Source organism: Lycium barbarum, chromosome 10, assembly GCF_019175385.1.
Source record: "Lycium barbarum isolate Lr01 chromosome 10, ASM1917538v2, whole genome shotgun sequence".
In the NCBI taxonomy this organism is placed as follows: Eukaryota; Viridiplantae; Streptophyta; class Magnoliopsida; order Solanales; family Solanaceae; genus Lycium; species Lycium barbarum.
In genome coordinates, this window is record NC_083346.1 from 107,264,450 (window position 1) to 107,279,277 (window position 14,828).

The 14,828-nt window shown below is 35.6% G+C and overlaps 3 protein-coding genes across 4 annotated transcripts; 1 reads left to right on the plus strand and 2 right to left on the minus strand.

Annotated features, from left to right (window-relative positions):
* Positions 1 to 6,011: 6,011 nt before the first annotated feature.
* Positions 6,012 to 14,739, minus strand: LOC132613939 (uncharacterized). 2 transcript variants are annotated; one of them, XM_060328245.1, is made up of 2 exons: positions 10,344 to 14,739; positions 6,012 to 9,263 (listed from the first exon to the last, which is right to left on the minus strand). In XM_060328245.1, exon 2 carries the CDS (start codon positions 9,246 to 9,248, stop codon positions 7,995 to 7,997), a length of 1,254 nt encoding a protein of 417 aa, XP_060184228.1. In that variant the 5' UTR covers positions 9,249 to 9,263; positions 10,344 to 14,739; the 3' UTR covers positions 6,012 to 7,994. The 2 variants fall into 2 exon arrangements, with proteins under 2 accessions (XP_060184228.1, XP_060184227.1); XM_060328244.1 differs by having other exon boundaries at positions 6,012 to 9,446.
* Positions 9,970 to 10,631, plus strand: LOC132613265 (polyphenol oxidase F, chloroplastic-like). The gene is made up of 2 exons (XM_060327290.1): positions 9,970 to 10,363; positions 10,456 to 10,631. The coding sequence occupies exons 1-2, from the start codon at positions 9,970 to 9,972 to the stop codon at positions 10,629 to 10,631; spliced, it is 570 nt and encodes a 189-aa protein (XP_060183273.1).
* Positions 13,638 to 14,741, minus strand: LOC132613266 (probable ribose-5-phosphate isomerase 1). The gene is made up of 2 exons (XM_060327291.1): positions 14,385 to 14,741; positions 13,638 to 13,958 (listed from the first exon to the last, which is right to left on the minus strand). The coding sequence occupies exons 1-2, from the start codon at positions 14,739 to 14,741 to the stop codon at positions 13,638 to 13,640; spliced, it is 678 nt and encodes a 225-aa protein (XP_060183274.1).
* Between the last annotated feature and the right edge of the window lie 87 nt (positions 14,742 to 14,828).

The window sequence follows — 14,828 nt, forward strand, 5'->3', positions numbered from 1 at the left end:
CTCATATTTAGGATACTAGTGTGTATACTCCTTCCCTGGAGTCAATGCCAGTTGGTTGTGAGTTCTCAGAGGTTTTCCCCACATATTTTCCTGGTATGCCGCCTGATCGAGATATTGACTTTTGTATTGACTTAGAGCCAGGCACCCGACCTATTTCTATTCCACCCTATGAGATGGCTCCGGGAGAGTTGAAGGAGTAGTTGCAAGACTTATTGAGCAAAGGATTTATTAGACCCAGTGTTTCTCCTTGGGGTGCTCTCGTTCTGTTTGTGAAGAAGAAAGATGGTACCATGCGGATGTGTATCGATTACCGGCAATTAAAAAAGGTTACAATCAGAAAAAGGTATCCAATACCCCGCATTGATGACTTATTTGACCAGCTTCAGGGTGCGTCGATCTTTTCGAAGATTGATTTGAGGTCAGGCTATCATCAGTTGAAGATTCGAGCGGAGGATATTTCGAAGACTGTTTTCAGGACCCGTTATGGTCATTATGAGTTCTTGGTGATGTCTTTCGGGCTTACTAATGCCCCGACAGCCTTCATGGATTTGATGAATGGGATCTTCAAGCCTTACTTGGATTAGTTTGTGATCGTGTTTATTGATGACATCCTGGTGTACTCTCGGAGTAAGGAAGATCATGAGAAGCATCTGAGGATCATGCTTAGCCTATTGAAGGAGAAGGAATTGTATGCCAAGTTTTCCAAGTGTGAGTTATGGCTCAGTTCTGTGGCATTTTTGGGACATGTTGTGTCCAAGGACGGGATTATGGTTGACCCAAGAAGATCGAGGCGGTTAGAGATTGGGCTAGGCCTACTTCGGTGACTGAGATTCGGAGCTTCGTAGGCCTTGCAAGTTATTATCGTCGATTTGTGAAGGGGTTTTCATCTATTGCTTCCCATTTTACTAGGTTGACTCAGAAGAATGTGCCTTTCCAGTGGTCTGATGAGTGTGAGGAGAGCTTTCAAAAGCTCAAGGCTTTATTGACTTTAGCCCCGATTTTAGCTTTACCTGTAGAGGGAAAAGACTTTACTGTTTATTGTGATGCTTCTCGAATTGGCTTGGGTTGTGTGCTGATGCAGGAGGGTAGGGTGATCGCGTATGCTTCGAGACAGTTGAAGGTTCACGAGAAAAACTACCCCACTCATGACTTAGAGTTAGCTACAGTAGTCTTCGCTTTGAAGATTTGGAGGCATTACTTTTATGCAGTCCATTGTGAGGTGTTCACGGATCACCGTAGTCTTCAACATGTGTTTAATTAGCGGGATCTAAATTCGAGGTAGCGTAGATGGATAGTGTTGCTTAAAGATTATGACATCACCATTCTTTATCATCCGGGAAAGGCTAATGTGATAGCTGATGCATTGAGCCGAAAGGCATTGAGTATGGGTAGCTTAGCGCATTTGATTGTGGGAGAGCGTCCTTTAGCCATGGAGGTGAAGTTTTTGGCATTGCTGTTGTTCGTCCTCTCTTCACGTTTAAAGTATTGACAAAGAAGGAAAACGGGGATAAAGTCACTTCCTCTGTTTACTTTTACTTGTCCACGTTAACATATCAAGAGAAAGAAATCAATATGGTAATTATTAATTAGTACGAAACTTCAATTATGTTGATTGTGTATAAAGATAACGACTACGCATATATTATAGGCATACATATTTGTATACATGTCATCCTTTTTCTTGTATTTCTTTATTTATCATAAGGACTAATGTGCCGTGAAATTACGGGATATTCGATGCTAATTTCTTAAGCTTTTGTAACTCTTCAAGCACTTTTGTTGTTACTTTTTGTGTATTTATGTCGTTTTGTAGGATAAGATGCCCGGAGAGCATAACGGAGCAAAATAGAGCAAAAATAGAACAAGCAACACTTTCTGGCAGCACATGCTAGCAGCACTTGCTGCAGCATGTTGTGCATGCGAGCAGCACTTGCTGCAGCATGTTGTGCATACAGCATGTTACTTGAGGTTAAATTGATTGTGCCTAATATCACACTCTAAGGCTTGGAAAATCTTAGAGCGAAATTCATTGATTTGGTTAGAAGACTTTCAATGAGAATTTAGAAATCATTATCTATTAACATAAATCCGCTCTTAGTTGTAAAATCGTGAAATATATTGGATCGTTACTTGAGAGTAAATTCCCTTGTATCCATGCTTGTGGCCATTGATCATTTTACTTGCTTTCTAGATTAGTTTATCTTTGTTAGTTGTTAAATCAAAAAACCCAAATATTAAAGAAAGAGTGTTTGGCTCAGCGTAGAAAGTGATAATTCCTTACTTGTTTAAATCGCCTAGTATATTGTTCCCTGTGGATCGATCCCGACTCATAGTTGGGTAAATTATATTGCATACGATCGTGTACACTTTCTCTTTGAGGAGTGAATTTGGACGTTATCAAGGATCATCAAGCTAGGCAACGCAAGAAGAGTGGGGAGAATCATGCAGAAGGAGCTGGCCATTAATTTCCATGGAATCAATGAGTGAATATTTGTGTGTTCTTATTATTAATTTTACCCTTCACATTAATTACTCATTTTCAAATTATTTTCGAAAGCTATTGAGACTTACCAATAAATATGAATATTTTACTCTCCAATAAATACATTCTAATCAAAATTGACTATTTTCAAGAACATTTATTACTAACGGTAAGATGAAAAAGATTTAATTAATTTTATCTTGATTTTGTAAATGAACAAGTAATTTGGATATATATTTTTAGTAATGTGGTCAAGTAATATGGGATGGAGAGGACAAGATGTGAAAAATTTAATTAATTTTATCTTGGTTCTGTACATGAACAAGTAATTTGGACATATATATTTAGTAATGTTGAGTACTTCATTTATGAACAAGTAAAAGTGCACGGAGGAAATAAATATGTGTTGGAGAATTAAAATTGAAGTGCATACTAGTATGCATGAACAGAGAATAAATATTCAGTACTATGACATATGACCACGTGGGATAAAAAAGTAGTTGGTTAAAATGTACAATTTATATAGCTTGTGCTACAAATTTCTATTGCTGTGTTAGTCCTCTCTTCACACTTATATATATATGAGAAATAGAAAAGAAGAAAAATATAGAATAGAAAAATAGACATATATTTTTAGTAATGTGGCCAAGTAATATGGACGAAGGGAGTACTTCATATTTATTAATTCTTAAAAAACGTGAAAAGTCAAGTATAATAATGTGGCCAAGTAATATGGGACGAAGAAAGTACTTCATTTATTAATTCTTAAAGAACGTGAAAAGTCAAATAATGTGGCCAAGAAATATGAGATGGAGGGAGTACTTCATTATTAATTCTTAAATAACGTGAAAATTCAAAAATAAGCAAGTAAAAGTGCACGGAGAAAATAAATATGCGTCGAATAATTAAAATTGAAGTGCATACATATATACATGAGAAGAAAATAAATATTCAGCAAGAATATGAAAAGTCAAAAGTGAACAAGTAAAAGTGCACGGAGGAAATAAATATGTGTCGGAGAATTAAAATTGAAGTGCACACGTGTATACATGAGAAGAGAATAAATATTCAGTGCTATGACATATATCCACGTGGGATTTATTAATTCTTAAAGAACGTGAAAAGTCAAAAGTGAACAAGTAAAAGTGCACGGAGGAAATAAATTTATGTAGGAGAATTAAAATTGAACTGCATATGTCTATACATGAGAAGAGAATAAATATTCAGCAAGAATGTGAAAAGTCAAAAGTGAATAAGTAAAAGTGCCCGAAGGAAATAAATGTGTCGGAGAATTAAAACTGAAGTGCATTTATTAATTCTTAAAGAACGTGAAAAGTCAAAAGTGAACAAGTAAAAGTGCACAGAGGAAATAAATTTATGTAGGAGAATTAAAATTGAACTGCATATGTCTATACATGAGAAGATAATAAATATTCAGCAAGAACGCGAAAAGTCAAAAGTGAACAAGTAAAAGTGCACGGAGGAAATAAATTTCTATAGGAGAATTAAAATTGAACTGCATATGTCTATACATGAGAAAAGAATAAATATTGAGCAAGAACGCGAAAAGTCAAAAGTGAACAAGTAAAAGTGCACGGAGGAAATAAATGTGTCGGAGAATTAAAATTGAAGTGAATACGTCTATACATGAGAAGAGAATAAATATTAAGTACTATGACATATGTCCACGTGGGATATAAAATAGTTGGATAAAGTCTACAAGTTATATAGCTTATGATACAAGCATTCATTGCGTGTACAATTTGTAAAGCTTATGGTACAAGCTGGAGGAGCTGTGTTCATCCTCCCACCATGCTTATATATAACTAGATGGCGTATGCCTGTGCTGCGCACAGGCCCCAGCATTTTAGATTATAGTGTACTTATGTGTGTAGTTGTTTTTTGATATTGCTTGATTTTTTAATATGGGGTCTATTTTTTTTTTATTGCTTTTTTTTAATATGAGGTCCACTCATTTTTTTTTCTTAACATGAGTTGGAGGTGGACGACGATACCACCTCCAATGCCCGTGCTAGGCACGGGCCCAACACTTTGGATTATAGTGTATCTATGTGTATGTAGTTTTGTTTGGGTAGTGATAATATATATATATATATATATATATATATATTTATTTATTTATTATGTTCAAAACACGATTAATATAATATTGTAGTTTGTGTTCCGTATCCAAAACTTTATTATATTAGTGTTTGCAACGATTACAAAGTTTGCAAAAATTTATTAATACTTTTTAAAAGAGAAGACTTGTTTAAAACGAAACTATTTTCCTCTCTTTCAGATAAAATAATAGCAATATTTAAGCATCAGTTGATACTTTAAATTTTAATTCGATTAATTTAAAGGTGTAAAATATTCTATTACTAATGTATGTAGATTGGACCTGAACAATACTTATTATTTTCTATCAAATTTTGATTTGGATAATTCTAATTCAAATTATTAAATTAATTTTACATGTTTAAAACGAAACAAAGTAGAAATTTGATTTTCTATTTAAACGAAGAACTACTATTTTTTAATTTTTAGTAGAATATTCTTGGTTTAGCTCATTTTACTTGTCATGTTGTCTTTTGCACTTTTTTTAAGGAAATGTCAATTAGAATTATAATTTAACTAATTTACCTTATTTATTATTTTTTCTTTTACGACATTAATCTCTTTTCACATTTATTAGAGTAAGAACGAAAATTAAAATATAAATATTTTAAGTATATTTATTTTAGTAAACATAACAAATAAATCACATGGCGGAATAGCAAATACAACAGTTAAATATTTAGATTAGATCTCAGGCTAATATAAGAAAATAAAAAAAAATTGTATGGTTTGTGCTCTATATCTAAAATTTTATTATATTAATGTTTGCTACGAAAACAAAGTCTGAACTTTTTTTTTTTGACATTATTTGTTTTTTTTAATATGGGATTCACTTTTTTTATTTTTATATTGATTGATTTTATTAATATGGGTACACTTTTTTTTCCGTGAGTTTGGAGATGGTGGGTTTCACTTTTTTTTTTTTTTTTTTTTTTAAGGGACAACGGACGCCAAAGCATGGGTCTAAACCCATGCTTCTATATAGTTATAAAGTATAAATATAGAAATATCTAAAAGGAAAAATTGTACATATCCAATTTTTACCCTCATACTTTGATTATCTTTTTACACTACAAGAAATGGGGTTTTCATACTTTACGTGGTGACCCCTTTAATCATCACAAAAGTAAGAATTTCTACCAAGACAAAACAGATAGTCATCATCATATTAAAGGGGTCACCACGTAAAGCGTTGACCCTTTTACGTGGTAGTTTTAGTTTTAGTAGCGACCATCGCCACGGAAAGTAACATCTAACCGATGACTATACGCAGGTCACGAAGGAAAGTAACATTTTAGCTATGACTATACGTAGATTGCCACAGAAAGTAACATTTTAGCGATGATGATCAAATACTGAATTTCAAGAAAGAAGAAGCTAAGTAAGACTAAGCTAAAGCTATACTAAGAGAGAGCTAAAAGACAGTTTTTCATTGATGATCTTCAATGAGTACAAAACAAGACATTTATACACTACAAAGCAAGAACCCAAGAAATGACAATATTACCCTTTACTAAACTAAATTAGGATGCCAACCAAATAAAATAGAAAATTAGGACTAAACTCTAAAGGAGAGAACTTGTAAATTGCATATCGTATCAGATCTCCCTCCTTAAAATCAAACTTGTCCCTCAAGGGTGTTAATGCCATCGGGATCAAATGAAAACTGTGAAGTCGTTGTAAATCAAAATTCGTGTCCTTGAATCAATATTCATCTTCTTCACTGTAGGCGTAGAATGATTATGTTTCCTCATCAATACTTCATTTGCAGCAGAAGATCCCAAGGGCCTTGAACTTAATTGAACAGGAAATACTTCATACACCTTGTGAAAGTTTTCATCACTGAACACCTCAAAGTGATCTAGGATGCCAATTATTTTTAAATGAAATGAAAGTGGCAAAAACTCGTGTGAATACTTTGAGACCATGATAACCATCATCTTCGTAGTAGAAGCCACTGTATGACTAATCATAAAGCCAACATGAGAGATTAATACTCCAATAACCTTCTCTTTTGAATGATTAGCACCGACCCCTTCATTTTGAAGTACAGTGAGCATCGGACTGTGCTCACCACTGGACAAGAAGTTAGGTGGAGCAGAGAAGTAAAGCCAACAACTTATATTAGTCATGACGCTTCCAAAAAATATGTCATCGTCAACACAAAGCATTGGTGCAACATCATGGATAGATCTTCCCGGATCAAACACTGCCCCGTACGTCATGGAATGTAACTGAATGAAATCAAAAGGTTCAAATCTACTGGAAATTAGAATAAACCCACTCATTCCAAGAGTTCTTGCAATAAATTCATTATACTCCTTAGGATTAATCAGCATATCGAGCAAGTTCCCTTTGATAATTCTTCTGGCTCCGAAAGGAATTGAATCACTGTCAACAGTAATACAATCATCAAGATGTCCTTCTCTAGTCGATCGTGCAAAGAGTACTTTACTTTTAGCACTTGCACTCCAAGAAGTTCAAGCAGCTTAGTACCTTCCTGTTCCCCTTTCTGAAATGCCTTGCTCCTTTCAAGTGAAATGCTCTCCTCAGCTGCTGGCCCTTGCACCGATGCTATCAGGAACAAGGAACCAGAAACACCACCTCCCATTAAAGCCTTCTCCGTATGACCCTTGGAAGATCAACTCTGTGAAACCAATATAAGTTGTTCCGAGAACTAATAACACAAGTATAAGAACACTCCTTAGATAACCTGGAACTTTTAGAGCACTCCTACACTGTCCTGTTACAGAACAATTCATGGTGTTTCTCTCAAAATATGGTGAAGACCGGAACATGGTAATTACACCATAAAATAATGCACGTAAATAATCAACATAGGCAATTGTAATTCCAAATGCAACCAAGACAGACATGTTTGTAGAACAATCTTTAAGTGACCCTTCCCCCTTAACATAGAGACACCTATAATTAAAAAATGGTCCCTCACATGAATGGACTGGAAGTGCATTCACCAGAGCATATAGTGTCAATCCATTCTTTCCAATGTAATTTGTACCCACTGCAAAATCTTGATAACAACTTCCAATGAAAACTTGCTTCAATAATTGCTTAGATAACCTTTTCAAGTTGACAAACAGTGAATATTCATCACCACCAACCATGACTTCCCAACTTTCAGATTTAAACTTGACAGTCAACTTATCCGCAATACCCTTCTGCTGCCCAAATCGTATTTCCGAACTCCTTGACTGATAATCTGTGTAGTTTGAGCTTGCCACAAGCTCCCCGTAAACAGAAAATGAATGATACCGTCCTTTCAGATCATATTTCTCAATATTAGTTTTCTTGTGCCTTGAAAGTACCTTTTTCATTGTTCCGTTTGCAACTAAAACAGAACCAATTGAACTTAAGCCAAGCACCAAGTGCATCAGTTTTTCTGTGTGATTTGAATGAGCTGTAGCATCATGAATGTTTGGAGTGCTTCCAGGATAGTAGTCTCAGAGACGCAATTGGTTGAATCAGGAACACTATAAGCCTTTTTAAATACATTTGGTTTCCCAGGTACTTGTTCTGGCCCCTCGGTCGTGCACTCTTTTCCTCTGTCAATAGGCTCATATCGTTCAGTGTTCATCTCAATCTCTATGTTAGCAGACTCTTTCTCAACACCCACTGCTCTGTCTTTGCCTATAAGAGCACCCTGTGCATCAACTATCATCACAAGAGGTTCCACCTCGGCATGCTTTCTGGTATCCATGTCCTTAGCCCTAGTTTCAATAGTTGGAATATGTTCCTGTATCACCATCTCATCATTCCCCTCAATGATATTCAAATCGATTTCCTCGTTGGCTATGGTGATTGAATCAGCTGCTCTTCCCGTATCACTACTGGTTGCCTGAGATTTTTGTTCTTGCGGAATTACAATCATCCATGATGAAAGGTCAGCCACGTTGACTTTGAGACAGTATGCACTGCTAGGTGGACTCATTATTGGCTCCATAAGCATCTCAGGAGCAGGGCACTCTTCCCCCTTCCAAGGCTCGGTTTCTTCCAATATCTTTCCCTCTAGCAAAACTTCGGGTGTACTGAAAATCTTTGATTTTGGTTCAGAATTTGCCATTACCCTATTCTCCAATTGTTCAGCTTCTACTAGATTTTTAGAGATAGGAGATAATTTGTCAAAAGGCCCCATTACTTCACTAGTTGGCATTTCATCAAGCAGTTTATGCTTAGGATTTGGAAGATTAATTTTGCTATTTGCAGCAAATGGTGAAGTCGGCACAGAACATTCAATCTCATTCAGAATAACTCCATTTCCATTTAGCCCATCTGCCACAACTAATTTCATAGCGCCTTCATCCCTGTTGTCCGCAATAACGTTACCGAGAATAGGAGTTTCAAGAGCACAAACCTCATGAGAAGAGGAAGTCACCTGGAGACCATAATAGATAGTACCAGTACCATTATAATTTTCAGACTTTTCAACAGGGAAGTCGATTGGAAAAGGACCATCCATGACATGGTTAATAGGAGACCCTTGATGTTGAACCGGTATATTGATATCTTCAGATTTGCAATTTGTTCTCATCATCCCTGTGCCGTAGAAAGAAGCCGTCTGATTGTTCGAAAAGAAACCCACGCCTTCCAGAACCACGCCAGCAGTCGAGAAATTGGGAAATGCCATGGTAAACTCTGATGGCTGGTAAGCATAAGGGACAAATTGTAAATTCCTAGCTTGCCAAGACTGATGTGGACTGAAATTAGAGGAATACAAGGATTGTGTATGCTTGAAGTGTTGCTGATACCCACCATAGTCATTCCCATATCCCATATTACTATACCCATAAGGATTACTACCCTGATATGTTGCATTTCTAGAATCCTGCGAAGGATTTGCAGGTAAAACAGATTGTAAGGGATGATTGAAAGTGAAATTTGAGACATAACAAGGGTTTTCGAATGCCATTAATGGATACCCACAGAGCGAGGATGATTGCTCTGATACCACTGATACAAATACTGAATTTCAAGGAAGAAGAAGCTAACTAAGACTAAGCTAAAGCTATACTAACAGAGAGCTAAAAGATAGTTTTTTATTGATGATCTTCAAATGAGTACAAAACAAGACATTTATACGCTACAAAGCAAGAACCATATTCCGATGGAAATGACAATATTACCCTTTACTAAACTAAATTAGGATGCCAACCCAATAAAATAGAAAATTAGGACTAAACTCTAAAGGATAGAACTTGGAGTAAATTGCATATCGTATCAGATGACCATACGTAGGTCGCCACAAGCAATAACTTAACTTAGTGTACTGTCAGATGGTAACCAATGCTCCATTCCCACTTCTTATTTTTTGGAAAATTTGGAAGACGTTAGGAGGCAAACACAAGGACATGAATAACCCAAATTATTTGAACAGTGAGATATTCTTTCATGATGAAAACAAGAACCCTGTTCGGGTTAGAGTGCACGACTGTTTGGACAATAGGAAAATGGGATATGATTACCAACAAATGCCAACTCCGTGGCCCCATTTTAAGCCACTGAAGAGGATCAAGATCACTGTCAATCCAAGTTTAGTTCCACCAGCTACTCAAGTATTCCAATATCAAAGATGGATAAAGTCATTTCATTTTCAGTTTGCAGGCCAGCTTCAGGAAGGACTCCACAAGAGAAAGATGGAAAAAGAAGAGCTTTTAACTCTAAAACAAGTCAAGTACGATATTAGTAAGCAAATAAGACTTGAAGTGTTCCTCAACGTGGATACCTTCAATTGGCATGAGCTAGGTAAGGTTGAGTCTGCAGGAAGCTATACTAACTTGCCACACCTTCATGGAGGTCCATAAAAGAACCACCAGACTTTAAGTTGGATATAACAGAGTCGCTCGAGGAAATTGGCCTTCAAGATGAAGACACTATCATAGTGACTCTGGTCTCGAAAATGGGGTTGAATCTATCACCATTGAATCTGCAGAGATTGAACTTGCAAAATGTTGTAATTCTGTTCATGGCAGCTGGCCTGCTTTTGCCTTTCCCATTGTTTGTGTTGAAATAAGCTTGCCTGTACAGTTGTTATTCAGGAATAAATCATGTGCTGGTGTTGTATTTAAACTCTCAATATTTTCAAACTTCTAAAGTTTCAGCTGCTTTTATCTTGAGTTTAATGAAGAATGAGAAAACCTTCTAGTGGACCAGCAAACAAAAAGAAGGTCAGTCGTCATGGTATTAAAATAAGAGTTTTAACTTCTACACACTGACAGTAAAAGAATTTTCACACTGATAGATCACCAGAAAGGTAACTATAGATCATTGTGACTCTAACTTGAAAAAGCAGACATGTTACCATATACTAATAGCATAAAAATTATTTGCAAGTTAAATCTTTAAAATAAAAATGTGTTTTGTAAAGGGAATGGAAAAGCAAAATAAAACAAATACAATCCTGACTAAGAGAGAAAAGTAAACAAATAAAATAAATTATTACATCCTAGTAAGTTAAATGAATAGATGGAAAGCTCCAACACAAACCTGAAAAACATGTAATCTTTCGTTATCAAACACTGGACTGGTCCTAATTAAATTTTGCATATTCTTTCACATTAGCTTAATTCCAAAAAGGAACTACATTGTGGAAGATGTTGATTTCACAACATAGATGGTAGTAACGGAATATGATCAGGAACTATAGCAAAAATAATCTTAAGGAAAAAAGATTGGCCCTATGTTAAAAGTATACATGATATAATCACACAATTTAACATGGTATTAAAACAGCCAGAGATCCTGGGTTCAACTCCCACTGCCACCAACTATCAAAAAAAATTCTACCGGGACTGGTTGAAGATATAATTAGTAAACAATGAGCTCTCTCCAATAAGTTAAGCTTTTAGACGAGATGATAACGGAATTCAAGATATAAATCTCGTTTGCCAAAATTATTATGATCAAAACTCTTCACAAATTCATCACTACAAGACTAACTGTAGAGGGAGAATAAACAGTCCATTATACACCAACTCTAACCCAGTACAGAATTCAATTCGTTAATCGTATAAGAAATGAGTTCAGAGAAAATAAGACTACAGGCATTATGTATGGCAGCCCTTTATGTATTCCATCACTCAAAATTGGGTAATGAAAATACTATCAGATCTCTTAAGAAATGAAGTCATACAAAAAACACTCGAAGGGAAATGCCTTGACAATTAGTAGTTACTTGCAGTTAAAGGTAGATACGAACTTATTGGCAATTCAGCATAGTACTCCTTAAACCTGCTTCCTCCACATCTATCACTAGATCAACAATTTACATAAAACCTGCCATGACTCCTCTACATCATTTACCTCTAAAAGGACATTCAAACCACTTAGGGCCACAAGGAAGCGATGCCATCTTATCGAAGATTCAACAACACCTTCTCTCTCATTTTTCATTTTGTTCTCATGTAGCAGAATTATATAAATGTAAGTTGTGAAGACGAAACCTTCTAGCATTTCTCAAGAAAAATGCATGAAGTTAAAGAACACAAAATTCAGTATCTTGTCTAAATACACACCCCAATTTGAATTCTGTAAGATATTCTACCCCTACGTATGGGAATATCACTTACCCGCAGCTGAGCAACCCGCTGCAGTATAATCGCAAGGGAACTCGTAATGAGTGATGATGCACGAAAAAGGATATCCTTCGAGACTGAGCACGAGGACATCCTTAATTGAAGGATAATCATGATCTTAAGTTTATGTTTGCTTGTTCCAAAAATTATACCAGAAAGGCACTTAGGATTATGGCCCAAAACAGAATTTATCACCGACATGGAATTCTTTTCCAATTATATCTCAAGGCACGGGGACCATAGGTGAAAACTTACCTAAACCATATCGCAATTTTCAGGCATTAGTAACCTTTTCATGGGAAGTGCACATGCACAGAAAAAAGATATCACTTAAAAAGGTGGAGAAACTAGGGCATCATCAAAGTAAAACTCAGTTACAGTCGAAGAGCCAAATCTGAACAAGTATCCTACTAAGTTTTAGTAAACAGAATATATATCACCGTCCTTTGGCTGAGTTCAGGCTCTGGCAGTAAGCATTGCTTTACATAAAAGTTCCTTTCCCATGCATACTATTGAACTAAATATTCCTCTCACCATGAAGTGCGATAAATATGACACAGAATCAGAAGAGAACAACATATAAAACCAGCCATAAATAATGTTGTTCCATTGGAAAACTCCAAACATTTGATTTCCTAAAATACAGAGCTCAAAGCACCAATAGGAAGCAACACTTCCCAAGATGCAGCACGACAAACAAAATAAAGTAACTGTCACATCAATCAAACTTCTACTACAATTACAAATGGAGCTGCATATAGTTTCTAAACAACCTATATTCTTAGACCTTGCGATTTGTTGCAATTCAGCTATAAGCCGGTGAGTCCTCTATCAATGTCACTTCCCTTATATTTGTTTGAAAGAGGTTGCTAATTGCACAAAATAGCAGTAGGCTTATGAAAACTTGATATTAACAGAAAATCAGAGACCTCAGGTTTATCTTAGCAGCACCCACATATCTGATGCAAAAGTAAATACCATCCAAATGCAAAGTAAAAACCATCCAACAAGATTTTAAAGTGTTGATCTTTAAACATTATAGGGCAGAGCAATAACTTTTAACATCACAAAAGTAGAGCACGATTCTAATATTATCAAACACATGATCAATGAAACAAGTAGCCACAGAACTAGATGAACCTCAAAACTATAAGCATAGTCAAGCAAATGCAATCATGAAAAAATGAGACTGACATAATAAGTAGTAAACAGCATGAAATTAAACATTCTTTAACAGGTGTCACCAAGTTGAGGAAAATACTCCAAATAAATTCAATATATAAGTTGTTCCAAATGCACCTAAAATTGTCCTTGCCACATAAATAGTTCAGCAAGATATCAATAAGCCCAACATATCCTAGTTAAACAAAATAGAAAACTAAGGTTCCTAAAACAACATATATCCTACTTATTAGTGACCGAGACTCCAAGATTTCCAGCCATAATCACAATAATGCCATATCAAGAAATATTCCATGTTCAACAACACCAGCAAGCCTCAAAATAGCATCACTAGCAGCTTTTAAATCACCCATGTCACTCTTGAAATACAAATCAATAATATAATTCCCATTATCAGTAACATAAGGTTGACCACTTTCCACATTTACCCTCAACTTCCCAACACATCCAGCTTCAATAAACAACATTTCCAATCTTTTCAAAGTAAATTCCCAACAAAATGGTACAATCTCAACTGGCATAGCGAGACTTGTCCCACCTAAATGACTAACCAACTTTGACTCATCCACAATAACAATGAATTTCTAAAGCAAATACCATCCAACATGACTCTAAAGAGTTGATCACTTGAGCTTTGAACATTATAGGGCAGAGCAATAGTTTTAACATCATAAAAGTAGAGCTTCAATTCTAATATTATCAAACACATGTTCAATGAAACAACAAGTAGCCACGGAACTAGATGAACCTCAAAACCATAAGCATACTCAAGCAAATGCAAGTCATAAAAAATATTAAACATACATAATAAGTAGTGACTATCATGAAATTTTCCAAAAGTTGAGGCAAATACCCCAAATAATTCAATATATAAGTTATTGCCAGAAACATTGTCCTGGCCACATAAATAGTTCAGCAAGATATCAATAACCCCAACATATCCTAGTCAAAAAATATATAAAACTAAGGTTCCTAAGACAACATTAACCTCAATACTACTTATTGGTCACCAAAACGCCAAGCTTTCCAGCAACAATCACAGTCGTCGCCATATCAAGAAATATCCCATGCTCAACCACACCAGCAAGCCTCAAAATTGCATCACTAGCAGCTTTTAAATCACCCATATCACTCTTGAAATACAAGTCAATAATGTAATTCCCATTATCAGTAACATAAGGTTCATCACTTTCCACATTTACCCTCGACTTCCCAACACATCCAGCTTCAATAAACAACATTTCCAATCTCCTCAAAGTAAATTCCCAACAAAAAGGTACAATCTCAACTGGCATAGCAAGAGCTGTCCCACCTAAATGACTCATCAACAATGACAATAAACTTCTAAAGTAAATAACATCCAACATGACTCTAAAGAGTTGATCTCTTGAACATTATAGGGCAGAGCAATAGCTTTAACATCATAAAAGTAGAGCTTCAATTCTAATATTATC